Source organism: Branchiostoma belcheri, unplaced genomic scaffold (genome assembly GCF_001625305.1).
Source record: "Branchiostoma belcheri isolate BF01 breed outbred unplaced genomic scaffold, Haploidv18h27 scaffold93, whole genome shotgun sequence".
NCBI lineage: Eukaryota > Metazoa > Chordata > Leptocardii > Amphioxiformes > Branchiostomatidae > Branchiostoma > Branchiostoma belcheri.
Window position 1 is genome coordinate 489,440 of NW_017804609.1, and position 25,091 is coordinate 514,530.

The 25,091-nt window shown below is 41.8% G+C and overlaps 5 protein-coding genes across 8 annotated transcripts in view; 2 read left to right on the forward strand and 3 right to left on the reverse strand.

The window, feature by feature from the left end:
• Positions 1-6,231, forward strand: LOC109488318 (26S protease regulatory subunit 8). Its single transcript, XM_019792518.1, has 13 exons — positions 1-71; positions 445-516; positions 672-741; positions 1,211-1,308; positions 1,821-1,946; positions 2,258-2,419; positions 2,654-2,817; positions 3,181-3,257; positions 3,682-3,758; positions 3,919-4,017; positions 4,616-4,726; positions 5,436-5,522; positions 6,098-6,231. Exons 1-13 carry the CDS (start codon positions 54-56, stop codon positions 6,149-6,151), a joined length of 1,215 nt encoding a protein of 404 aa, XP_019648077.1. The 5' UTR covers positions 1-53; the 3' UTR covers positions 6,152-6,231.
• Positions 6,232-6,836: 605 nt separating this feature from the next.
• Positions 6,837-12,065, reverse strand: LOC109461508. Its single transcript, XM_019757879.1, has 3 exons — positions 10,625-12,065; positions 9,257-9,859; positions 6,837-8,667 (listed from the first exon to the last, which is right to left on the reverse strand). The coding sequence occupies exons 1-3, from the start codon at positions 12,002-12,004 to the stop codon at positions 6,913-6,915; spliced, it is 3,738 nt and encodes a 1,245-aa protein (XP_019613438.1). The 5' UTR covers positions 12,005-12,065; the 3' UTR covers positions 6,837-6,912.
• A 660-nt stretch (positions 12,066-12,725) lies between these two features.
• LOC109488286 lies at positions 12,726-14,352 on the reverse strand. The gene is made up of 3 exons (XM_019792478.1): positions 13,485-14,352; positions 13,018-13,167; positions 12,726-12,793 (listed from the first exon to the last, which is right to left on the reverse strand). Exons 1-3 carry the CDS (start codon positions 14,350-14,352, stop codon positions 12,726-12,728), a joined length of 1,086 nt encoding a protein of 361 aa, XP_019648037.1.
• A 1,259-nt stretch (positions 14,353-15,611) lies between these two features.
• Positions 15,612-18,436, forward strand: LOC109461516 (protein SREK1IP1-like). The gene is made up of 2 exons (XM_019757897.1): positions 15,612-15,845; positions 16,430-18,436. Exons 1-2 carry the CDS (start codon positions 15,699-15,701, stop codon positions 16,724-16,726), a joined length of 444 nt encoding a protein of 147 aa, XP_019613456.1. The 5' UTR covers positions 15,612-15,698; the 3' UTR covers positions 16,727-18,436.
• Positions 18,437-18,594: 158 nt separating this feature from the next.
• Positions 18,595-25,091, reverse strand: part of LOC109461514 (hypoxanthine-guanine phosphoribosyltransferase-like) — a 13,383-nt gene continuing 6,886 nt past the window's right edge. For 3 of the 4 annotated variants that reach the window (XM_019757893.1, XM_019757892.1, XM_019757894.1), the window contains exons 8-9: positions 22,414-22,490; positions 19,237-19,660 (exon numbers count right to left, since the gene is read on the reverse strand). In XM_019757893.1, the coding sequence (XP_019613452.1) occupies positions 19,601-19,660; positions 22,414-22,490 (137 nt within the window). In that variant the 3' untranslated portion in view covers positions 19,237-19,600. Of the gene's footprint in view, positions 19,661-22,413; positions 22,491-24,227; positions 24,359-25,091 lie in introns of those variants that run through there. The other variant, XM_019757891.1, reaches the window with a different exon arrangement.

Genomic DNA, 25,091 nt, shown 5'->3' on the forward strand with positions numbered 1-25,091 from the left:
CCACTTAAAGTTACCCAGAAGGCAGCGCGACGGGTCAGAGGTCACACGTCAGGATGGCAGCAAACGAAGAGGTGGGAAAATTTTTTCTTCAAAATTTGTTCAAACTTTTGACGATTTTATGACTTTTTGTATTCACCATTCTGCATTTGATGTTTATATATGGATGTATAATATCCTTATACGTTACAATCTGGGCAAAATACGCAGTAGAAGAGTGGTTTTATAGAGTTTTAGGGCGATTCTGTTATCATGCCGTTGTGCAAGTCATCAGCCCCCCTCCCCACTTCACATGGAAATGGACGTGAAAAACAGCAGAAAAGTCGTGAAAATTTAGTTTTCTCTAAAAGCATGAAACTGCAGTGTATGTGCTTTGTCAAACTTGTCTAAACATTTTTTCAACTTTTGGATATTTCATAACAATATTTCATTTTGTCAATGTTTCAGATGGAGGTTGATCAAGATAACAAGAAGGAGGGAATCCAGCTGTACTTCCAGAACAAAATAGAAGGATTGGAGGTAAGTACTTAAAGATTAGAGTATTTTCTAAAGGTGAATCATTCATTTGAGCCTTTAAAACGTCATGTTACATGTTTACAAGAGGTTTGTTGAGGCTATATGATAGAGTCTAAACTGATCAGCTGACTCTGATGTTGCTTTTTTTCCTTCTCCAGTTGGAAGTTGCAGAGAGGACACAAAACCTGAGACGTTTAGAAGCACAGAGAAATGAACTCAATGCCAAAGGTACAGAGATACACACTTCATAGGATCTTCACAGTGATACTAGAACATATGTTCAAACTTGTGTAAGAGATCTATGTACGTAGTGGGATGAAGTACTAGTAGTTGTACATGGAAAATGTTGGTCTGTGTGTCTGTGGTTGGGTGAAGAATGTTTTAGTGGTATTAATCCGTCTATGTGTATACACCAGTGCTCCCCCTCTCCCCAAAATCCTAGTACCTCTCCCAAAATGTTCAAATTTAGGGCTTTCTCCTAGAGTTTTCATGAAAATTTGCTGATTCTACTGCACAGTGGTCTCCCCGGAAGTTTTTAGGGGGAGGTGGTCCCTAATCCGATCCTGGGGATTCGATTGATGTTGCGAAAAGAAAAAAATCAGGGGATATTCATGAAAATACTAAGAGAAAACCCTAACTATTGTATAACACAATAATATGTATGTATAACATATATGATATACCTGACCCCCTGCAGTGCGTATGCTGCGTGAAGAGCTGCAGTTGCTGCAGGAACAGGGCTCGTATGTCGGCGAGGTCGTCAAACCCATGGACAAGAAAAAAGTGCTCGTCAAGGTGAGGAAGGAGAAACTGTGGCTGTACCCAAAGGAAAAGCATACAATTATAGTTTTAATCAGTGTGCAAGCACCTCAAACCTTCGGAAATGGGAAGCAACAGACATTAAACCAGTGAGTGTGCTTACCACACAGGGCTGGAAATACTGGGTGCATGTGCATTTTACTTCACCCAAAATTGGAGCTGTGCACCCAATTTTTTTTTGTGGGTGCACCAGTGTACCATATCAAATGTATAATAGAATGCAGGATATTCTTGGCATCTAAGTATCAAAGAAATAATAAAATCAGTAAAGTAGTACTTTTTAAAGATTTTGAAGATTTAAAGATTTCAGATTCAAGCTCAGAAGAGCAGTAAGATCTGTGAATAGGTTTTGTTTTATATGGTGCACTCTGAAATTTTTTGTGCACCTGATTTTTTTGGTTAGGTCCACCAGTGCACCTAACTATTCCCATAAACGAATTCGGAGCCCTGCCACATGTAAAGTCACTGAAGCTCTTTTATTCTTCCAGGTTCACCCAGAAGGGAAGTTTGTAGTAGATGTGGACAAGGCCATTGATATCAACGACGTCACGCCCAACTGCCGCGTCGCCCTGAGAAACGACAGCTACACACTACACAAGATCCTGCCTAATAAGGTCAGTGTGCCCTAATAAGGGCAGTTGGGTCACTGTGGTTTCATTCTCATTGCCCAAATAAGGGAAGCTGGGTCAATTTTGTGTCCATTCCTCTGAAAAATTTTGTTTGTGTGTTGATGATTGAAGCTGTAACAAAGATATGTTTTGTACAAATTCATACATGTTTGTGCCTATTTTCCAAAATATGTGTGTATGAAAAGGTATCTGTATGTTTGTTTGTTTGTTTGCTTCTAGGTGGACCCCTTAATTAGCCTGATGATGGTGGAGAAGGTTCCAGTTGTTTATTTATTTATTTGTTTGTTTATTGACAGGTTGACCCCCTAGTAAGTCTGATGATGGTGGAGAAAGTTCCGGACTCCACCTACGAGATGATTGGCGGTTTGGACAAACAGATCAAGGAGATCAAAGAGGTCATTGAACTTCCGGTCAAACACCCCGAACTGTTCGAGGCCCTGGGAATCGCTCAGCCAAAGGTAGCCTGTTTTTTCATACCTAGAGCTATTTTGTCTGTGATCTTGTATTCTGTCTGATCTATCTAATCGTAAAAGTAATCTGAACAAGAAAGGCCTCTGTATTTAACCATCCATGGTGCTGTTTTTGCAGGGTGTACTGTTGTACGGCCCCCCTAGTACAGGGAAGACCCTGCTAGCCCGCGCTGTTGCCCATCACACAGACTGTACCTTCATCCGTTGTTGTTGTTTATACAGGGTGTACTGTTGTACGGCCCCCCTGGTACAGGGAAGACCCTGCTAGCCCGCGCTGTTGCCCATCACACAGACTGTACCTTTATCCGTGTGTCTGGGTCTGAACTGGTGCAGAAGTTCATCGGGGAAGGCTCCAGGATGGTTCGCGAACTCTTTGTCATGGCTAGGTAAAACTTCATTTTACAATTATTTTTTTTTTTTATTTTAGTGGCAAAGCAGTAAAGTTATTGGCAATCCAACCTTTGCAACAAAGTGAACACAGTAATTTTTCTCATAGACACAAGCATGGGGAATCCTGTCTGTAGTGACCACCTGTCCACATACAGTTGTCTTCTTGGACAGTTTGGTTTTGGAACTCTGGGTTAGCATGTTCTAAATAGGTTTTGTTGCTTCACGAATACTGTGGAAAGACAATGTTTTGTGGTACTGTGGGTGTTGTATGCCAAGCTTGCCTTTTGAGTACATGTAGTTTTGTTGAGTTCTATTTTAACCTCTGTGTTTCTAAAGATTTTTTTTCTCCCCTGTTCCAGAGAGCACGCTCCCTCCATCATCTTCATGGATGAAATTGACTCCATCGGATCCTCCAGACTGGAAGGGGGGTCTGGAGGTAAGTTATCGTTATGTTGTTGTATTTTTTTCAGTCTGTCAACAGCTATAGTTGTAGCTCGGAAAAATCACGTCTGGGACTGCTGGCATTCAAACCGTCTGGTTATGATGTCAAATAATGATTTTTTTTAGCATTGCGGAGCAAAAATCCAGATGGTACCCAGGCTACTATAGTTGTAGAGGTGTGAGGTGTATTTGAACTGTGTGTGGTAATTTGTAAATCTTTCAGTATGTAAAATGACCAGTGTCTAGTGTGCCGATACAAGAAAGTTTTTGCAAATACTTAGCTTTGCATGCATTTCCAGTAGAATGCAGTAATGTGCTTTGTCCTTATGTTTGTTTTATTGTGTTTAGGTGACAGTGAGGTACAGAGGACCATGTTAGAACTGTTCAATCACCTGTGTTCTGTGTCTGATTGTGTTTAGGTGACAGTGAGGTACAGAGGACCATGTTAGAACTGTTGAACCAGCTGGACGGGTTTGAGGCTCATCAGAACATCAAGGTAACGTAAAAAACATAATTTTTTTTACTGAATAAGACCGAATGTAATTTGCTTTCTGCTACTTAGCTGAGCCACACATGCTGCATTATTAATAAAAAGTGTGTCCAGAAAAATTGGAGGGAAAATTTTACTCATCCTGCGTGACTGTTGTTTGCTCCAGGTTGTCATGGCGACCAACCGGATCGACATCCTGGACTCGGCGCTGCTCCGTCCCGGCCGCATCGACAGGAAGATCGAGTTTCCCGCTCCCAACGAGGACGTGAGTTAACATGTTTCTAGCATCTGCACAGACAGTATGGCTTTGAAGTAAAGCCATATTGGTTTGATTATATGGGTGCCATCCTCTGGGAACCCCAAAATTGATGTGTGTGAATAAAAAAAATGTTTGGCAAAAAAAGTTGCCTTCATTATGAAATTTACATGGTCATGACGGTTGAACTATTGGCCTAACATGACTAACAAGTCTGGGGTCCAATTCCAAATCATTGCAAAACATTGTTTTTAATGGGAGGAAAAGTAGTGACGCAGGTAAAACTTGTTGGGTGCAGTTAATTTTGTCATCTACATCTATCTATCTGTATAGCCGGTATAACCACCTTTCAGCACAACACACCAGCTAACACACCTGTGCAGACACAAAAGAAAATACAAACCTCTGTATAATATAGGATTTGATTTTTGTATGTACATGTACTGTATTTAAGTTTTGTTCCTGCACTGTCTAACTATGGGCCAGTGAGAGCCTAAAACAAATAGATAAGGACTTGTTGTGTTGTTCCTCCTCAGGCTCGTGCCGACATTTTAAAGATCCACTCCCGTAAGATGAACTTGACTCTTGTTGTGTTGTTCCTCCCCAGGCGCGTGCCGACATCTTGAAGATCCACTCCCGTAAGATGAACTTGACTCGAGGAATCAACCTGAGGAAGATCGCTGAGACCATGCCTGGAGCCTCCGGGGCAGAGGTCAAGGTCAGGGTCAGGTTTTACTGGGTCATACCTGATGTGATGTAGGGGTAACCTGTGGGGTCATGTGGCATAACTGCAGAGCATTCGGCTCAGAACCAAGAGGTCCTCTGTTCGAATCCTGCCATGTCACCAACCTTGTGCCCTTTGGAAAGGCACTTTATACGACTTTCCTCAGGTGAAAATGAGTATGCCAGAATGATCATTTAATATCATGATCGTGGGCATTAACAGAAAAACCAAACCAAAACCTCCAAGCAGATGTTTTGGTGGCCGTAAAAAACAGTATCAAATTGGCTAGACAGTATCCATTGGCTACCTGATATCAGTGGCTAATGGACACTCCTCTGGGCTCTGGATACTGCCTTGCCACTGTATGATCTGCTTGGAGATTAATGTAGGCTAGCATTGAATGGCTGAGTTGGTATGCTAGCAGACACAAGACCAGACCAATATTCCTGGCTAGACGTTGTGTCCTTGTGAAAGGCACTGCACACAACTTTCCTCACTCAGTAGACTGATCCAGTGTTGATGTCACACTTGAAAGAAGTGACAAGCCTCACTGGGTCAGTCTACTGAGGAAGACCAGTGACTGGTCGAAAGCTCTAGGTGAGAGATTTTTTTGTGTTGAATCTTAAGTTTTAACTTTAAACAACCTTGCTGTTGTTATCCTGTTTTTACCCTTTACTGATGCTGTTTGTGTGCTATTTTACAGGGAGTGTGCACAGAGGCAGGAATGTACGCACTACGGGAAAGACGAGTTCATGTGACCCAGGAAGACTTTGAAATGGCCGTAGCAAAGGTACGTTAAAGCTGGAAAGTTTGTGTCAGTAGAAGTCATCCTAAATCAGAGTTGAACTGTATTGTCAAGCACAAGCCCAAATTTTCAACTGATCAACTTGTCAAAGACTAGAGTTCGGGGTAAAAAGTTTTTTCTTGTGTTGGCAATCACAGTTCAACTTTGATTCCGAAAGGTATGCTATACAAGTATACGTGTATTTGCATTTATATTCATGAATACATTTTGCTAAAAATACCTGCAACTTGGTGGTATCCTTTTCCCTCGTCTCATAAGTCATATTTAGCCATGTGAAAAGATCTCTAGTAAAATTGCTACCTTTGGGGTTTAGAAGAATGATGGTTCATTCTCAATTCATCCTCTGATATTCTGTCCATGGAGCCAGTTTATTTTCTTAGCATGAAGCTATACCTGCTACTACGGTCATGTGTCTCTGACGCGTCACGTTCAGAGTTGACGGAAACAAGGTTGAAGGAGTCAGCCGAAAATGCATTTGGGGTAAATCCCAAGTCATATATTAGTGTTGGCAGAGAAAGTTGTGTCTTTATTTATAGTTTATTTTCTTGTGTTTCTCACAGGTGATGCAGAAGGACTCCGAGAAGAACATGTCCATCAAGAAGCTGTGGAAGTAATGCTGGTGCATTCTGGGATAGCTTCCTGCCCCTGGGACTTGTGGGATATCGTCACACATTGTTCTGAATAAACACCAAGAGGAGACAGTAAAGCATACAAAATCACCTTGTATATTTTGACAGTAATTATTAATCTCTAAATGTAGAATAAATATGAGTACAGTAAGATTGTCCAATGTGAACAAACATGGATGACATGTACGTTTCTTGAAGATTTGTCACCTAAAAATACCCTGGATTGTCCTAGATTCCTCATGTGGACTCAGTATGTAGTTACATTTGTATATGCTTCTTGTAACAAACAAGGACACACAATAAATGTGATAGTAAGCCGAGCAGTACAGAAGATTTGTGAGAGCACTTGTTGTTTTCATTCTGTCAATCAGTTTCCTCCATTTAAGTTCATATAAACTATATTAACTACTATCTACATTTGTAAACTTGAAATCGGTAGTATAATTTATGAGAACCATGCAAGTTATGACTTCACACAGAAGCGTACCATTTTATTTTCCTTACACAGACAGAACTGGGCTGATCATGTCGCCTCTACCAGGCTTTGGGAGGCAACTGTAAAGGGTAGAAGATGGCCAAATACTGAAATAGATGACATGCCAGGGGAGTTAGTCTGCTAGAGAGTACACTTCGGGTGCGGCAAAAAAATACTTTCTAGCAGCTCCCTTGGCATGTTTTCTGTCTATCTGTTCAATTTCTAATCTTTGCAGTAGCCTTCAAAAGCCTGGCTACCAGTGATACACACATCAGACTGTAGATAACTTGACGATCTTGACCTTCACCCTTGGCACAGTATGACTAGACAGATGTCCAGCCAGATCCTCCTGTAGACATTCATAACAGAAGCTGCACTCGTAGCCCTGCTCCGAAGGCGCAAAGAACGTCTGAACGGTTTCCCAGGACATCTGTAGTGTGATCTGGTCCTGACCTGCTGCTGATGGCTGGTAACTGTGACAGTACGTGGTCAGATCTTCCCAGCTGCTCCATACATTGTTGCACGGCGAGGCACACTTGAATCTTAGCCCTTCCTCTTTGAGTTGAGTCACATCAAGGAAAGAGAAGTCTGAGTTTGGAGCGTTGGTGATGTTCTGATCTTTTGGCTCAGTTTTTACAGTGTTAGAGCTGGGTTCAGTGCTCTTTTTGTGTCTGTTGCTTTCCTCTGACCTTACAAAGTCTGAGTTTGGAGCAAGTTGGGTGATGCTCTGGTCTTTTTGCTCAGTTTTCACAGTGTTAGAGCTGTTCTTTTTGTGTCTGTTGCTTTCTTCTGACTTGACAACTGTAGGTTTTGGATTGTCGTCCAAAGCAATCTGCTTCTTTTTGGGACTCGATTCTCTTTTGGGACTCTCTTTTCTTTTGGAACTCTCTTTTCTTACGAGACTCTGACAGAGACGATGCTGGGTTGGTTTGGAGCTAGTTGATCTGTCAGAGTTTGACACAGAAGTCTGACTCTGGTGGCCTTTTGGTGTCGCAGTCTGTGAAGACATCATACTACTGATGATATCATTGCCAGGCTTGGACTTGACTGTGGGTTTTGTGGTGACATTCAAGGATTGCAGACACCCGTTTGCTTTCGATGTGGAAGACTGCACACCCTTCTGATGAGGCAACCCAGCTGCAGTACCAGTAGAAGCTCCTTTTGGTTGATACCCAGAAAACTGACAAGCTGAACTTTTCCCTGTACCAGTGACAGCACCTTTCTGCAAGTACCCAACAAAAGTAGTTGCAGATGCTATAGAGGCACCTTTCTGCAACCCTACAGATTCAGTGGAAGCACCTTTTTGTTGGTCCCTAGCTGCAAACAAACATGTCCCTGCACCAGTAACAACAGTTTTCTTCGAGAGCCCTGCAATGGTAGTTGCAGATCTATTGTAAGCAGGTTTTGGGGTGTACCCAGAAAAGGTAGCTGTTGTCTCTAGGCCGGCTGCGGTGGATTTCTGAGTTTGCGCCGGTGTTGATGCACCTTTCTGGGGATACCGGGCAAACTGGTGTGCTGTTTTCTCTGCACTAGTAACTGCACTTTTCTTCAACGGCCCAGAAGTGGTAGTTGCAGATCTGTTGTAAGCAGGTTTTGGGGTGTACCCTGGAAATGAAGCTGTTGTCCCTGGACCAGTGGATTCCTCAGTTTGTACTGGTGTTGAGGCACCTTTTTTGGGATACCCAGCGAACTGTTGTGCCATTTTCCCTACACCAGTAACTGCACTTTTCTTCAAGAGCTCTGAGATTGTAGCTGCAGACTTACTATCAGAAGCAGATTTTTTAGTGTACCCAGGAAAGGAAGATGTTTTCCCTGGACCAGTGGATTCCTGAGTTTGTGCTGGTGTTGAGGCAGCTTTCTGGGGATACCCAGCAAACTGGTGCGCCGTCTTCCCGACAGTCACCACGTTCTTCCGGATGTATTTAGTGAAGCTGCCCATCACTGAGACGTGGTGCTGCCTCTGTGCATGCTCCAGGATAGAGGAGAAGTAGCGGTACTGGGAGGAGCAGATGGAGCACTCGTACACCTAAAGGGGGAGAGGTACTTGTTTTTAGTAGGATACAGGAGTTTTCTTTTACACAGCCAAGATCGTTTGCCTTGCTTACATTTCAATCTCTATCAGCCGCATTTAGAATTGTGTTCTCGCCGCAAAAGCGCCACCTATATCAGCTACAGACAGCAGCGAGAAGCAGAACTCCAGTCAAAAGCTCTGAGGAAGGTGTCTGATAGACACTGAAACGTAATATAAGCAAGGTAAACAATTTGGTTGTGTAAAAGAAAACTATATACTTTACCAACCTGATGAAACTATTTTCAGACTGTTTTTCAGTGTGCTGTAATACCCAGCAGAATGTCGAAATCTTGTTCTGCAATTCAGAAATACTTTATGCAATTCGAAAAATACAAGCAAAATTGCTTGTACATGTATATTATGGAGTCAGTATTAAACACAGAAGCTCTTAAACACCATTGAACCCCCGGCCTAGCCTGATTTTTTTTCACTGATTTCTGTCTGCAAAATTGCAGGTTGATTAATTTTTAAATCCTTCTGCAATATCAAAAATGTCTCTGCAATATACAGACTGCAGATGGGTACTAGTATTTCTAACACTGACCTGGTAGGAGCTGCGCAGGTTGGCTGTCATCCTGGAGGGCAGGCGGGACAACAGAGGTGCAGATCTCGTGCCAGCATCAACAGGAGGCACCCATGTACTACTACTAGTGCTAACTGTAACATCTCCTTCAACTGGAGCCATTGTCTGGACTTCCTGGGTATTCTGATCAGTGTGAGATGGTTCACTGTTGCTCACAGGTGTACATGTAGGTTGTCTAGTTTCTTGTCTTGTTTCTGGTGCCTTGGAATTGGACGTCGTGTTGGCGGCTAAAGCTGGAAAGTAGGAAGAAAGTCTCTTCTTGCTCGCCTTGTTACAAAACTCTTCCCGTTCCACCCGACGTTTTTTCCCGGTTGTTGCACTACTGCCTTCTCTTTCCAGCTCCAACAGACATCTTTTCCCCGTTGTCTCCATGCTGCCTTCTCTTTCTGGTTCCAACAAGCGTTTCTTCCCTGTTGTTGCACTACTGCCTTCTTTTTCCGGTTCCAACAGACGTTTTTGCCCTGTTGTTGCACTTCTGTCTCTCTCCTGGTAGCTTTTAGGCCCAGCAGCAGCGAGCTGACACCACTTACGGGTGAAGAAAAAAGACTCCACGCTTTCCGTTACCTGAGTGAGAGAGAGAGAGCGAGAGAGAGAGGGAGAGAAAGAGAGAATGGTTATTCACAAGCAAACTTTAATAGGTAAACAACTGTCACAAATAAGAAGTTATGTTTACTGTGATAAGTTTACATGTAGCTGAATTGAGTTGTGACTTAACATACGTACGTTAATTATAACAATAAAATTCTCGCAGATATACATGTAGTTGATAAAAATTGTATATTACAATGTATTAAATAAACCTCTTTTTAAAATGGCATTATAATAAAATCACACTTTAACGTTGTCATATTATTACACACATGTGAATGTATCAAGAGACTGATGTCATGTTTTTGGACCACTGTGGAGATCTTCATTCAGTAAAATTGTTTCACAAATTCTCGGGCTCTTTGTGAATCTTACAGTTCTAGCTTTCTGAGTGTTCAGCTGATGACTAGATCTGGTGAGTCTGCCTGTTACCTACTGGTGCACCCAACCTAAAAAATTGGGTGCACAAAATTTTCTGTGGGTGCACCATATAAGATAAAATAAGTAGAATGTCAGTGAAAACTAATTATGTTTCATTTCTAAAGAAAAGTACTACAGGAATGATTTTAATATTTTTCTGACACTAAGATGTTAAGAATATGCTGAATACTAGTACTTCTCTACATTTAATTTTAACATCTTGACATACGTAAGCCTACAAAAAATATTTGGGTGCATTGGTGCACCCGTACCCACAGAAAAAAAATTGGGTGCACTACCCAGTATTTCCAGCCCTGTTACCTGATGTTTCCACTGCAGGTGAAACTTCATGGCAGCGTAGCCTTTTATATTCATGTGTTCCTTGCACAGACAGCAGGTGTATAATTGCCTGGACTGTATATGTACAGGCTGAGCTCCTGATGCCTGCAAAGGATTGACACTGACAGCCCTCTCTACACCAGTACTGTATGTTAGAGGTTCCCTAGCAGCAGGCATTGGAACTGGTGTAACCTGCTTGGATAGTTTCTGGATGGCAGCAGGTCTGGCATGTGTGCTGGAGTTTTGTTTCACGTGTTCCTTGCTCTGACTGCAAGTGTTTAATGGCCCACCTACATGTACACTGACATCCCTCTCTTTACCACTACTGTACTTTAGAGGCTCTCTAACAGGAGGCATTGGAACAGGCGTAACCGGCTTTGATAGTTTTTGGATGGCAGCAGGTCTGGCATGTGTGGTGGAGTTTTGTTTCATGTGTTCCTTGCTCTGACTGCAAGTGTTTGATGGCCTTCCTACATGTATAGGCTCTGGTCCTGATGCCTGTGGAGGGTTGACAATGACAGTTCTTTCTCTATCAGAAATGCGTTGAGGTGCTGATGGAATGTAACTTAGATATTCTCTAACAGGAGGCATTGTAGCAGGCCTGGGATGAGTGGTAGAGTTTTGTCTCATGTTGGGAGGACCTGTCTGCCCACTTGTGTTGTGAGAAGTTTGCTCTGATGCTCTCTCTGCATCAGAAATGTGGTGTAGAGTTGTGGGGATGGATGACACACGAGGGGGAACATGGGAGGTGCTTGTTTGCAGAGTTACACTGTCAGGAGTCTGCTCTCTTGTCCCAACAGTCCCGGGCCTCCCACAGACGTTTTCACAGATGAGCTGAGCTCTGAGGAAGGAGGACCCAGTGAGTGCAGTGATTTGGTGACTCTGGAGATGTGAGGTGATGTCAGAATGCAGGGTACTGCCGATGTCTGCTTGGCACAGGTTACAGAAGAATTTCATCTCTACTTGGTGTTTCGCTGGTGTTGTGTTGTCCATAGATTTCTTTGGTGGTATCAATGCTGTGCCAACCTTATTTGTGTCTGGTGGCTCCATTTTCACACAAGTTTTCTGAATGCCAGCATTTGAGGCATCTTTTTGTAGGCTCCTGTTTTCTGGAACATGTTCCCATGTGTCTGGTGGCTCTGTTTTCACACAGGCTTTCTGGTATTCCATCACAGTTCTTTCTTGTGGCATTGTCTGTGGTTGCATCAATGCTGTACTTGCAGCTCCATTTGAGGCACCTTCTTGTAATTGTAGGCTGGTGTTATCAGGAATATGTTCCACCGTTTCGGGTTGCTCTGTTTTGACATAGGCTTTCTGTGAGGTGCCTGTTTGTAGGTTTGTGTTCCAAGAAATTTGTTCCATTGTGTCAGGTGGCTCTGTTTTGACAGACACCTTCAGTTGATTTTCTGTGACAGCATTTTCTTCTGGCATTGTACATGTGTCCATGGATGTCTCTGTAGTTGGTGGCATGAATGTTGTGCTGGATCCATTTGAGGTATCTGTGTGTAGGCTTGCATTCCACTTAGGAATTTGTTCCATTGTGTCATCAGGTGGCTCTGTTTTGACAGACACCTTCAGTTGGCTGTCTGTGACAGCATTTTCCTCTGGCATTGTGTCCATAGATGTCTCTGGTGTGTCAGGTCTATTTGAGGTGCCTGTGTGTAGGTTTGTGTTCCAATGAATTTGTTCCAGTGTTTCGGGTGGCTCTGTTTTCACACAAACCTTCAGCTGATTTTCCACAACAACACTTTCTAGTGGTGTTGTATTGATGGATGTTGTCGATGGCATCAATGTTGTGCTACCAGTAGTTCTATTAGACGTGCTTGTTAGCTCACCTGTGTTGTCAGGATATTGTTCCACTGTGTTTAGCTCAGGAGCTTTCTGGTGATCTGCTTCAGGACGTTTGAAGGAGCACTTTCCTTGGTGCTTGCTGTTTGTTGTTTCTGAGGGGCTTGTGTTGCCAGGAGTCTGTTGTGTGTCACCTCTGTTTGTTCTTACTAAAGGTGGCATTTCAGAAGGGCCTTGTACATCTACTCTGCTGTCTGTTGTTTCTAAAGGTGGCAGATCTGAGGGCCTTGTATTATCAGTAGGCTGTTGCGCATCTACTACCTTTGCTGTTTCCAAAGATGGCACACCTGAGGGGCTTGTAGGCTGTTGTGTGTGATGTCTTTTTGTTATTTCCAAAGGTGGCATTTTTAGGGAGCTTGTGTTGTTAGTAGACTGTTGTGAACAACCATCTATGTTTGCTGTTTCGTCCTCAGCTATAGGCTGTTGTACTCTACTGTCAGTTGTTTCTAAAGATGGCACATCTGAGGAGCTTGTGTTGTTAAGTTTTTGTGAGTCTTCAACATTTGCTGTTTCATCCACGACGGTACAGCATCTCTCGAAGTGCTGTGACACGTGGTGCTTGTCCCGAAGGTGTGCCCTCATGAAGGTGAAGGATTTGATGTTCCGACTCCGTTTGCAAAGGCTGCACTTGTACCTCACTCTGCCCTGCTTTCCATCGTTTGTCCCAGACTTTCCTGCTGATAGAAGAAGAACTTTGTTGCACGACAATTGCACATGGTACAATGTATGGCAAACTACATAAAGAGAGTAACAACAATAAAATAAGTGTGCTGAATAAGAACTAATGTCGAATAAAACCTAACATATCTATATCATAATTATTCAAATAATAAGGGATAGCACAATTCTTGGATAAAGTGTTACAATCGAGTGGGCTAATCAAAAGTTTCAGTATTTTTTCTAATAGCAAAGCATTCCTTTATAATATATCTACCTATTTTTGCATTGTGGGGACCATTACATGCTGATATGAGATCAGATACGAGGTGCTTACCTGTGATGTTAGCCCTGTCTTTATAATGGCGTACTTGTTTCTGGACTAACAGAGCCCTATGCTGCAGTGTTATGTGAGTGATGATACCAGTCAGGGTATAGCTATATTCTGCGCAGTGCTTGCAGTTGTACTGCCGACTTCTTCGCTCGAGGACAGGGTTATAACGAATAAGGGGATTGTACTGTTCCTCCACAAAATCCTCCATGTTCAGACCGGTCTGCTCTAGAACTGTCTCCACCAGCGTTTTGGGACAGGACGCGTCACCTTTCTCTGTCCCCGAGTCTGCTGCCTTTTCAAGCAAAAGCCTGGCTACAGTACTGGACATCTTCTTCGTCTTACTACCTGTTCTTTCAGCTGTCCTGCCAGCCACACCTGAAGATACTCCTTTACTAGTACTTCTCCCACTCTGTCCATCCTTGTGAGATATAACTTTACTTCGCCCACCCTGTCCATCCTTGTTTGGTGTTGTTGTGTGTGGTGGTACAGAGTTCTCTCCACAGATCTCTCGCTGCATGTACAGCAAGTCGTTCAGCTCAGTGTATCTGGTGTTTAGTCCCCTAATAACCTTTCTTCCGCTGCTGTATACATACCGGTATAAACGTTCATCACCGCCCTCTGCTAGCAAATCTGAATCAACGGACATTTCTCCACTCTCATCTTTTTCTTCCTCTGATGTACTCATAGCTTCTTCCTCTGATGTTATGCTGCTGTTTGTATCATTTTCAGAGTCTGAGCCTTCCTCTTCTTTATCGTTGACTGGTTGGTTTGAGATTTCTTCTGTCATTGTGACGTGAAACAACAAGTTGACTTGGTCCTGTGGGTCAGGCTGGCTTTCAACAGAGGCTTCCGTAGCATTCTTGTCTGCCATGGTTAAAGCAAGCTTAAGGACATAACCTCCACTACTGTCTGGAGAAGAATTTGTCTCCTCTTGTAATGTTACTACTTCTTGTTGTTTTCTTTTTACTGGTCTTTTTACTTTGTGCTTGCCTTTAGTAGCGGACACACCATTCTTGTCTGTAGTGTATAATTCTGAAGCATCAGCTTTACTAGTAGTACCTTTGTCTGAAACTGATTTGGTCTTTTCTTGCTGTTCTTTATCTGGTTCTGTCTTTACTTTCTGCTGGTCTTCATGAGAAGCTGATGTCACATTCCTGAGTGTTCTGAGTAATTTGGAGTAATTCCTGCGTGTTTTGTGGGCGTGATGACTTCCGGTGTTGTTGTCTGGAACAGAGCTTGTGTCTTGCACCTCCTCTTCTGGTTCTTTCTTTCTTTTCTGCTGCAATGATGCCATCTTTATGCTAGCACCTAACACAAGCACGAGAGAACCATTGAAGTTGTGGGGAAAACTCTTGTCCTCCTTGGGTTGATGTTCAGTACTGGTTGTAGTTGTCTTGTGGTGACTTCAGGACGGGTGCCTGGATAAAGGGATATCAGCAATATTATCACATAATTTGTTTTATATCATGGAGTTAAAAGATCAGATTTGTGTACCTCCATACTTCATATATCAATTACGTACATAAGTCATCAAGAGAGCATGACTCTATCAACACTAAGCCTTGATAACTTTTCAAAAGACTGAGTTAAATGCATGAAAGATAATGACATTTTAATTGATTTATAAAAAAATAGATGGTTTCCCTTGCAGACACACATAAATTATTGCCCCCCTCCCCCATATAGCTCCAAGGCGCTTATAGCAAGAAAACAAGGGTCTTAAGTTACCTTATGCATAGAATAAATAGTCCTTGGCTTTGTATCTGAATCCTTACTGTACTTAATGCGAAAATTGTGGGTACGAAACGTCAATAATAATGCTTTATAATAGTTGTCAAATTTTCGCAGTCTTCCTTTCTACCGCAATGCATTGTGGGAGAAAATGTTGACCTGCCCACAATGGTCTATTCCAATAAATAAATATAGGGGTGTTGAAGCAGAAAGAATTGGATGGGGACAGTATTTATGCAAATCTGGATCAAAATATGGGCAATGATATTTACATCCTTTATAGATATACTGAAAAATATTTGCATATCTTCATTTGACTAGATTAGACAGTCCGTAGGATACAAAATCCGATCTCAAGTATATACATCCCCCTTCACAGTAATTTTTGGAACAGCCCAATTCTCCGCCATCATTCGGAAGCAACAAAAACTCGCGAGACTTCGATTGAAAACAGAAGCGTTATTTTGCTGTTTATATAGCAAAGCTATGGCGAATTCGGACGTCCAGGGGCTGGTGGCTCGTCTGACCAACCAGGCGTCAGAAAACCAGGCCCGGGTGGGCTGTGCGAAGTGCGGGTACACGGGGCATCTCACGTTCGAGTGCCGCAACTTTCTACGGGCAAACCCCACGCAGGTAGGGTGGGAGGGGGGCGGGCGTCAGATAGTTTTTGTACGTAATCTGCCATACTGCATACTTCATGGACTTTTCGTGGTGTAGATACGGGCAGGGGACAAGCAAAGTCCTGCTTTGTACTGTGCAGTCGATATAACCAACTCGACACACTAGGTTACCGTTAGGTAGGGTGGGAGGGGGGCTTAAGTTTGTTTTTGCTACACAGCCCCGTGAGTCTGTTTGCGTGAGTTTTTGCCAGAATTTACATCAAATTATAAGAGAAGCAAGTAATATATTTGTGTGACCTTAAGAAATGAAAAAAAAATCGATTGACAAATTTTCTGTGTTGCCTTCACAACAGTAACTGAGTAAGTACAGTTGGGGAACATCACAATGTTAAGAGTTTGGTGTTCAAAGGCTATGTTTAACAAGTCGTTCGGTGTGATAAAGCTAGTTGCTGCCGAGCCTGGCTGCAAAGCTGTTGTGTTATGCCAGTGTGATGTGTTATACCAGCTATACAGATACAGATAACTATGATGATGATGATGAAAGATTGATGATGTGTTTTGATTGACAGAGTTTCTCTGTTTTCCCCTGGTCCCCAGGACATAGTGCTTGACATCAGCAGCACCAGTAGTGAAGACAGTGAAGAGGAACTCGGCTCGGAGGCTCTTGCCAAACGCATGCAGGCGAAAAAGGACGCCGAACCCAAACCCAGCGGCGACAAGAAGAAAAAACACAAGAAACACAAGAAGAAATCCTCCAAGAGCAAGAAGAGGAGGAAAGAGTCCAGCTCTGAGTCTGATTCGGAAGCAGAAGAAAGGAGTAAGAAGAGGAAGAAATCTTCAAAGAAGTCGAAGAAGAAACACAAAAAGAGGAGGCACTCCAGTTCATCTGACTAGTCAGATGTTTAATTTTAGTGAAACATTAGCCCTACATACAGTGGTCATTGACAATGTTGGAAACTTCTGCACCAGTTTATCACAGCAGACAGATGTTTTGGAATCCTTCAACAGATCCACAGTTTTTGGTACCTTGTTAAGCTATGGTATCATTCAGAGGGGAGCTTTTTGCTGTACATGGGACCATTCATTGTAAATGAAGAATGGGAAATCTGTAAGCAATAGCACTCAAGTCAACTTTTTATATGTGGCACGTGTACATGTACCTTGTAAGCTAGCAATCCAGAGGAGAGCTTTTTACTGTATGGGACCAAGGACATTATTGTAAGAGGCAATCTATCAATGTCATGTCATATAGTTTTATAACTGCAACTTGTCACTTAAGGCTGTCTTATGTTGATATGTTGTCACATTTTTTGTGCCTTGTTCATGTAGCTAAAAACCTAAATGTTTACTATGACTGTAACAAATATGTGGTATTCTGTATCTGTGCTGGTTATAATTTTCCTTTAGTAATAAAGGTACCGGGTATTTTAGTATTTTCTCACTGGTCATCATCTACGTATTTACTACATACAAAATTTATAGGCAGCAAGCAGAACAAACACACAGACCAGTACAAAATCAGACAGTAGCTTTAATAAGAACACAGACACCTTTTCTCTTCTCTTGGTACAAAACCTGGCACAGCTGCTTTAGAGAAATCATGCTAAACTCTATCAACCAAACTTAAAATATCTCAACCCTGGCTAAGGACGTTAACCATCTACTAGAAGCTATCCAGACCTCAAACTAAGAAATTAAAATAAACGAAGGCACATCACTTCACTGAGATTCTAGTTAAAAAGAATCAAAATGACACTTGTACCTTAATTTTCTTCTCATGTACACATACATGTACCTACTTGTTCTACATGACTATTACATGTAGTATCTACCTGTTTCAAAACCAAAAAGAAACAAATACAGGTACATGTAGTTGGAATTGCTACAGTGTACCATTCACTGTTATTCATAGACTAGTGGCCACATCCACTAGCTACATTTCCATATCTGTTACATTTCCGTAACTGTAACATTTTGTGACAGAGAAGCTTCCTTCCTTAACAAATAGAAACTTAGTAGCAACATTCTATGTTACAAGAATGTTCTGCCATATAACTTATACATACACAAGGTCATACAAAATCTCTGCATTGTAACATAATCAGAGATCAATGCATAGAACTTTCTGCTAGAAAGAAAGTAAGGAAACTAAACTACAAACCTAACAGTTACTGTAGTAACAATTCAGCATCAGAATAGCAAAATCCTTCAGAATGGCAGCATTGTTGCATTTACTGTGTTGATCTAGAATGTATCTCAGCAATTTACACGGAATCCAACCAGTTAAGACTGATTTAACCCTCTAACAACCAACACTTGTGCTGTAACTTCAGTAATAAGTACAGAGTGGGTTATACAGGAGGGCCCTGGCAAAAATGAGGTTAACCCATTAAGTCCTGATGTGAAGAGAAATCATTCTCATGGCTCAAGTTGTTCCTTAAAATCTCCAAGCAGATCATACAGTGGCAAGGCAGTATCCATTGGTCAGAGGAGTGTACATTAGCACTGTATACATATGATTGCTTAGAGATATAGATCCTTATTCTACATCAAACATTTCTCAAATTGTGTCCCAGAACAGGTATGCATCCAACCTAACTACATCTGTTTATAAGAAAAACCCCAAGACCCATGTTTAACTTTACAAGAAGTTGTCTAGAAGCACATGACAGAGCCATTTCTTTATCAAATACATGTATTTCCTACATTGTGTCCCAGAACAGGTAAGTATCCAGCCTAGCTACATCTGTTAAAGCAACCTCTCAGGATCCATGTTTTACCTTCCTGCCTCTGTATTTACAAGGAGTTGTCTGGATGTACATGACGGATACAAACCTCTGCCCAGCTTGATGTGGTCTCACTACTCTTCTTCTCTGTACTGCCCCTTCCCTGTTCACAACAACTTCTCCTCCCTTCCCTTCCTCTAGCCTCTCTACTGTTCTCTGTGACTCTGTTTCTTCCTCTTCAATTTTTTGAAGGTTGGTACACCTCACCGCGGAACAGTCGTCAGTTCTACCGTCGTTTGACACAATATTCCGCGTCTGACCCCGCGTGATGTCCACGCGACCCCACGGGTATCTCATGACGACGCTCCCTCCTCCCGACTGTCTTGTTTCTTTCGTAAATCGAGTAACATTTGACGCTGCTTTTCTCACAAACCTGTACGAAACTCCTCCACTTCTCTTCGATCCGCTCTCTTCTCTTGTCTGCTGAGAATTCTGTTTCACGATTCTCACACTCTGCCTAGGCTGGATTAACACTGTCCTCTGTACTTCAGACTCCTCCTTGTTACTTCTACTCGTTGCTACACTGCTTGTACTGCTATCTGTACTGGGACTGACTATTCTGATCTGCCGTTTGGGTGTGATGATGGAGATGTGCTGGTTGGGGCTGACTATTCTAACCTGCCGGCTACGAACGTTGGCCACCGCCCGGCTTCCTGCCGTGATCCCGATGTGGAAAAAGTTGGTCCTTCTTGAACTTGAACTTGTCGTTGAACTTGAAGTTGTCGATGTCTTTATTTTCGCGTTTTTCTGTCCATGGCCACACTGTTGGTGGTTGTCGTCATGGGAACTAGATATCTCGCTACTAATGTGTTTGGTGCAGTGATGATGTGGCCAGGTGGAAACTTGGTTGCTATGGTGATGGTTGTCTTGGCGATGGTCGCTATGGTGATGGTCGTCCTGGTGATGGTTGCTATGGTGATGGTTGTCGTGGCGATGGCTGTTGCTATGGCGACCGGGGTGGGGGCAGCGGGGGTTCCCGTCCTCAGTCGCTCTTTGGGATGGCGTATTTTTCTTTTCCCTTCTCGTTGACGACACAAACGTGCTGGAAAACAACAAACAAATAAAATAAATAAACAATAAACATGACTTCAGTATCAAAGAAATGTAGCAAGATTTTACAATAGCCTGCTACTAGTAGGTTACAATAGGCCTCTTACTGTCAAAGGCTGATTGGGCCTCCTCACTGAAAACTTGTGGCCTCTAACTTGAGAGAACCCTTCCCAGAACTAACTACCAATAGGAGACTTTTTTACTGTCAAAATCAGTCCAATAGGAGCTCAGGAAACTTTATCACTACAGAAACCAGTCATCACAGCCTCCAACACTATGGTAACAGACAGTTCTCAGTCTGACAATCATTGCACTTGAAGAAAAGTCCAGTTTCTGCTGCTGTGTTCAGTGCCAAGAGGTCAGTAGCCTTGGTGCTGAAAGGAAGTTGTCCAGTATTTTGGTCAGGAGCTTTATTTAGCTGACCCCATGACAATGTCTATTAGCAGTGGTTACATGGCCATGTACATTGTAAATCACAACAGACTCCTAAAGGCAGACACTAAAAATCTCCTTTTCAGGGTTCATGACATATGCTGGCAAACTACAAAAGGTACTACCGGAATACCTTGTACCTAAATGTGTACTGTAATATAAATGAAATTCACTACAAAAATCATAAATCGCAGTGTTCTTGAACACTTTGTTTAATGTTGCATTCAAATACATACATATACTTATTATTTCAACTTCACATCATTTAGAGTTGGGTACCTAAAAGCTAGAATATCTCAGGAAAACATGTTGCTTATAAATTTATATCTAGTTCATAGAGCTAAAACTCCAAATGTCAACTATGTTCTCTCTCAATAGGGTGGGGCTGTGCGGACTGTACCATTTTATCTGAGGTGAAGGCTTACAAGCTTGGTAGCTAATTTTGGCAGCACTGTGCAAACGTCCTGCTATTTTTACGTGATGTCTGTTTGTCCACCGACTCAAGTAGCACTCGCATGTACGTCAGAGAACTCTTTTGGCGCCTTCTGAGGGTGATTTTATTTCACTGGCGTATTCTGTGAATGTGTCATCTGGCAACTACAGCGGATGGACCAAAAATAAGGGTGAACAATCGTGAGTCAAGTCAGTATAGAAAACACACCCATAGCTTTAGGTTTCAGAAGCTTACACACTCAATGGTTCACTTTTTATCTAAAGGTCCAAGATTTTTCCTTAAATGGCGGACTGATTTGTATCAACAATGGGACTGAAATCCTATATGTTTCTGATTTGTCCTTTGAAATCGTCTCAAAAAATAAGGAAATGGCATTTCAGAAGGTTCAATTTTCTAAATTTTCTGGGGAGCATGCCCTCAGACCCCCCTAGGAACCTCGCGCCTATGGATATGGACAGTAGGAAGAACGGCCCAAGTAAAATCCCAGCTATAGACAAGAAATAGATTATGAAACTGTGTCAGTACAGAGTTAAACATTGTATGTTTGTTTGTAGGAGAGTTTTGTATGAGTGTTGTTTTCGCCTGGTAAGGTATATCATCATGGCAGTAGTCCAAGTTTACAAATACTTTCTGCTGGCATCTGGCCATAACATGCTGGAAGCCATAACAAACAACATGATGGACTTACATGTACATGTACATGTCTTTAAGCATTATACAGGGTATCCTAAAAGGCAGGTTTCAAATCTTACTTTTTAAAAAAGGAATGGCAGATTGCATCTCTGAGGATTACAGAAATAACTGACTTCATAAAACTTGGAACTCTATTATGTGACATTTTCTGTACTATGGAAATGTTCCAACTTCTCTAAAGTGTGCAGTGTTCCCTTATAATTGACTTTTTTTTTTTTTTTTTTTTTTTAATTGACTTTAGGCCTTCCCAGATGTCTAGCCAATTTTTTTTCTAGAACGGAAGTATTGGGAGTGCTAATGTTGACTATAGCCTGTGTGTTACACAATCTCTCGTCTAAGGGCCTGACCAGTGGAAGGGCTGCTAGAAGCGTGATGTAGTCAGTTTAATGTTGACTGTACTGTGGCATGTTTTTCAAGGGTTGGGGACATGGTCGGTGGGTGTAACACTGTCAGCACATATATAGTAACTCATGACCCACTTGTATGGAGAAGTATGAAAAACAGCTAGGAGTGGCAGCACTGCACTGGGTTCTTAGAAAGGCTGGGACAATTCAAACTCTTGGTTCTGGGGTTCTTATTCTTCAGAAATTTGGATTATAATTAGTTGCAAAATACTGAAAATGTAAGAGAATCTCAGGCTAAGACTATTCAAACACTTGGATTCTTCTCTTAAGAAATTTGGATTGTAAACATGTAATAAGTTGCACAAGCTTATCGGTATCGAAAACTGATTATTATATAAGCACTATTTCGTACAGTTGTGAGAAGTTATTCCAACAACATTGGCATAAGTGGTATTATGATTATGAAACAGAAATGTAGCTTGCATTGGTGATTTTCTTAACCTCCCCAGTGTTAACGAACAAAAAAGTAGCCTTGTTGCACCAAATTTGCATTGGTTACTGAGTTAGGCAGCAAGGAGAAGGTTCAACACAATAGACCTACAACAGCTGCTTACATTACAAAATGAGTTGTTTTCCATTGCATCATTGCTGCTACATCTACAGTAGATATATGTACATGTAGGATTCATTAAACTGATTTATCACTGAAAGGCTGAAACCACAGAACTCTTTTTGATGCTGCCCCGAGGTTCATATAATAAGATATTAGTAAGATTCATCAACCTACATCACTCCAAGAGGTTCAAAGTCATTATTACTTACATTGAGGTCCCTGAAGAATTCATTGTAGTCCAGGGCATAGCCGACCACAAACTTGTCTGGTACCTCAAAACCAATGTCTGAAAAACAACAGAAGAAAACAGTTTAAAGTCTGAAGAGTTCTCAGTTTAATATTTTGGCTGTGACATGTCTTGTATTGCAGACCTCTTTGTATCACTCTTCCAGCTTTTCTGAAGAACTCTCAGTCACACAGGCTGGAAATATGGTACACTTGTTACACATTTCAATCAATCTAATTCCATGGAGTTTGTTTCTTTCAGGGAAAACTTCAGGACACTAAATGTGTCTGAATCTTTTCATCCATCTAATTAATTCATGTCTCTTTGAAACTCTCCACCACACATGCTGGAAATATGGTAGACTCATAAGGAAACCAAATGACTTCTTTCAAGTTTCTTTCAAATATAATTCCCAGACACTAGTTTCAAACATGTCTGAGTCTTCTGCTCCATGTAATGTCTTTCCCATACATGTATTTCACCATCCTGACACCAGCTTACATTCTTACTCACTTCCTGTCATCGTGTGTAAAAGCGGTGTATGTATGACGTACATGACTGGTATCATTACACATACCAGCAAATACGTGCCAATATCCTAACCTCCGTAGCAGGCTTATAGAACTGGGGGTTTGGTGGTCTTCGGCTGTTTTCTGATTAGCCCAGTTCTTAAAACGGGGGTTATTTAACCAGGCTGGCTATGTTGTCTATATTACTAGTATGCAATCAGAAAACAGCACATAAAAGCTCCCAAAGACCCTCAAAACCCCCAGTTTTGGCATGCTATGGAGACTACTAATATTCTCTCTCCCTTTATAACAGACTCAACACCATCCCATTATTTATTACATCTTTGGGTCGGAAATCTGAGACCAAGTTTGAAAAGGATTATGTCCGTATATCTGCGTCAATCGTAAATGGTTAAAATGCTTCTCTGTGAACTACTTGGTACTATATTTCATACATTGTCATCGTAGTATTTCTGACAGTGGGACAGGAGGTTGTTTACCAAAGTTTAGAGAAAGAGAAATCATTTTCGTATATTACAAGAACCCAGAAATCTCATAGCCTACATAGCATGCCAAAAACTGGGGGTTTTGGGGGTCTTCAGGGTCTTTGGGAGCTTTTATGTGCTATTTTCTGATTGCATATAGACAACATAGCCGGCCTGGTTGAATTACCCCCATTTTTTTAGAACTGGGCTAATCAGAAAACAGTTCTATAAGCCTGCTACAGAGGCTAGAAATTTCATCTTTTAACACTTAAGACATGATGCCACATCGATGATGAAAACTTGAGCATTGTCTGAATTCCACATCAGTATCACCTTGTCATCTACTGAAGAAACAACAACAGAATTCAGGACATGTTTTCTACATGCAAGAGACACCCTCTTCTACTGAAGTTTTAGCAAGAAACTTCAACATTATTATGCAACCTTTTCAATTGACTGTCAAACCTAAACATTTCCATCAACCATTTTTGATTAATAAACAACAAAATTTTCCCGATACTCACACCAACGAAATGGATACACACTAAGAAACTTCAACATTTTTATCCAAAACCTCTAACTTCAACCAACTGTCATTAACATAAACATTTCCATTGACCATTTCTGACAAACAATACAACGATCGTGTCCGATACTCAAGTAACAAAACGGAAATTGTTTACCAATCTTCAGAGAGAGAAATAGTTTTCACATTTTACAGAAATCTCATCCATTAACAGTTAATAAATATGATGAAACACATTCCCTCATCTTTCAATACAACAATTGTGCTCAATACTCACAATAACAAAACGGATCCACACAATATATCCAACTCCCGGTACAGTCCTCACAATATGCAGAGCCTGATATACAGCTACAGTTACTCCAGACTAACCCAGCACCAACACCCTGCCAATACTTATAACACCCTCCCCCACACACACACCCCTCTAGGGTGACACATACACCACGCTGCAGGAATGCATTGACAAAACCAGCCCCTGTCCGGGCGGTATTTTTGTCCCGCTGCGCTAAATTTGGACCCCCACTTCCGTAGACTTAGTGGGCGAGGCTATATATAAACTGGGCCATGGGCCAGATATAGTTAAGCTACAGGGCTGGGCTAGCCTTGCCCATGGCTTGAACAAACAGCACCAAATAAACACACCAGTTCTGTTGACTACTGTAAGTCTCTTTAGATTCGCGGGGCCTAAAGTTCGCGGTTTCGGGAAAATGGACAATCCGCGGTATTTTTAGATTCGCGATTTCTCCTTGGCTATTTTTCAAAGAAAACTTTGTAAAGTGTATATTCAAAATAATAAAAGTTCGTGTTCCGGCATTTATATCCTAAAACGCGGCGCAAAAATTGGTTTCGTGCACCGCGCGAGACTGCTGGTGGTATAGCTGACGATCGATCTGACGCACGTGTAAACAATTTTCTTTGTTCGGAAATAAGCGCTAAAACGCTATTTTCCACGACTACACATCGATACTCTAGTGAAGAAATGCATAATCGAAAGAATCTTTCGGGAAAATATATATTACTAAAAATTTTTATGCCGTCTTCGGCGAGATTTTGAACCCGGAAGTATGCAAAGGTCGCCTTCGGTTTTGTAGCGGCCCACGGTAGCGTGTCTATCCAGCAAAAAAAAAAAAAAAAAAAA

What these genes read in the sequence shown, in the direction of transcription:
- LOC109461516 (XM_019757897.1), top strand. Translation starts at nt 15,699, where the DNA reads ATGGCGAATTCGGACGTCCAGGGGCTGGTGGCTCGTCTGACCAACCAG. An exon ending in TACGGGCAAACCCCACGCAG is followed by an intron (nt 15,846 to 16,429) that starts GTAGGGTGGGAG and finishes CCTGGTCCCCAG; the next exon opens with GACATAGTGCTTGACATCAG.
- LOC109488318 (XM_019792518.1), top strand. An exon ending in AAATGAACTCAATGCCAAAG is followed by an intron (nt 742 to 1,210) that starts GTACAGAGATAC and finishes GACCCCCTGCAG; the next exon opens with TGCGTATGCTGCGTGAAGAG. An exon ending in ACTGGAAGGGGGGTCTGGAG is followed by an intron (nt 3,258 to 3,681) that starts GTAAGTTATCGT and finishes GATTGTGTTTAG; the next exon opens with GTGACAGTGAGGTACAGAGG.
- LOC109488286 (XM_019792478.1), bottom strand. Translation starts at nt 14,352, where the DNA reads ATGGCAGACAAGAATGCTACGGAAGCCTCTGTTGAAAGCCAGCCTGAC. An exon ending in AGACAGGGCTAACATCACAG is followed by an intron (nt 13,168 to 13,484) that starts GTAAGCACCTCG and finishes TTCTTCTATCAG; the next exon opens with CAGGAAAGTCTGGGACAAAC. An exon ending in ACAGCACTTCGAGAGATGCT is followed by an intron (nt 12,794 to 13,017) that starts GTACCGTCGTGG and finishes CACACACAACAG; the next exon opens with CCTACAAGCCCCTCAGGTGT.
- LOC109461508 (XM_019757879.1), bottom strand. Translation starts at nt 12,004, where the DNA reads ATGGAACAAATTTCTTGGAACACAAACCTACAAACAGGCACCTCACAG. An exon ending in ACCTGCAGTGGAAACATCAG is followed by an intron (nt 9,860 to 10,624) that starts GTAACAGGGCTG and finishes TCTCTCACTCAG; the next exon opens with GTAACGGAAAGCGTGGAGTC. An exon ending in ACCTGCGCAGCTCCTACCAG is followed by an intron (nt 8,668 to 9,256) that starts GTCAGTGTTAGA and finishes CTCCCCCTTTAG; the next exon opens with GTGTACGAGTGCTCCATCTG.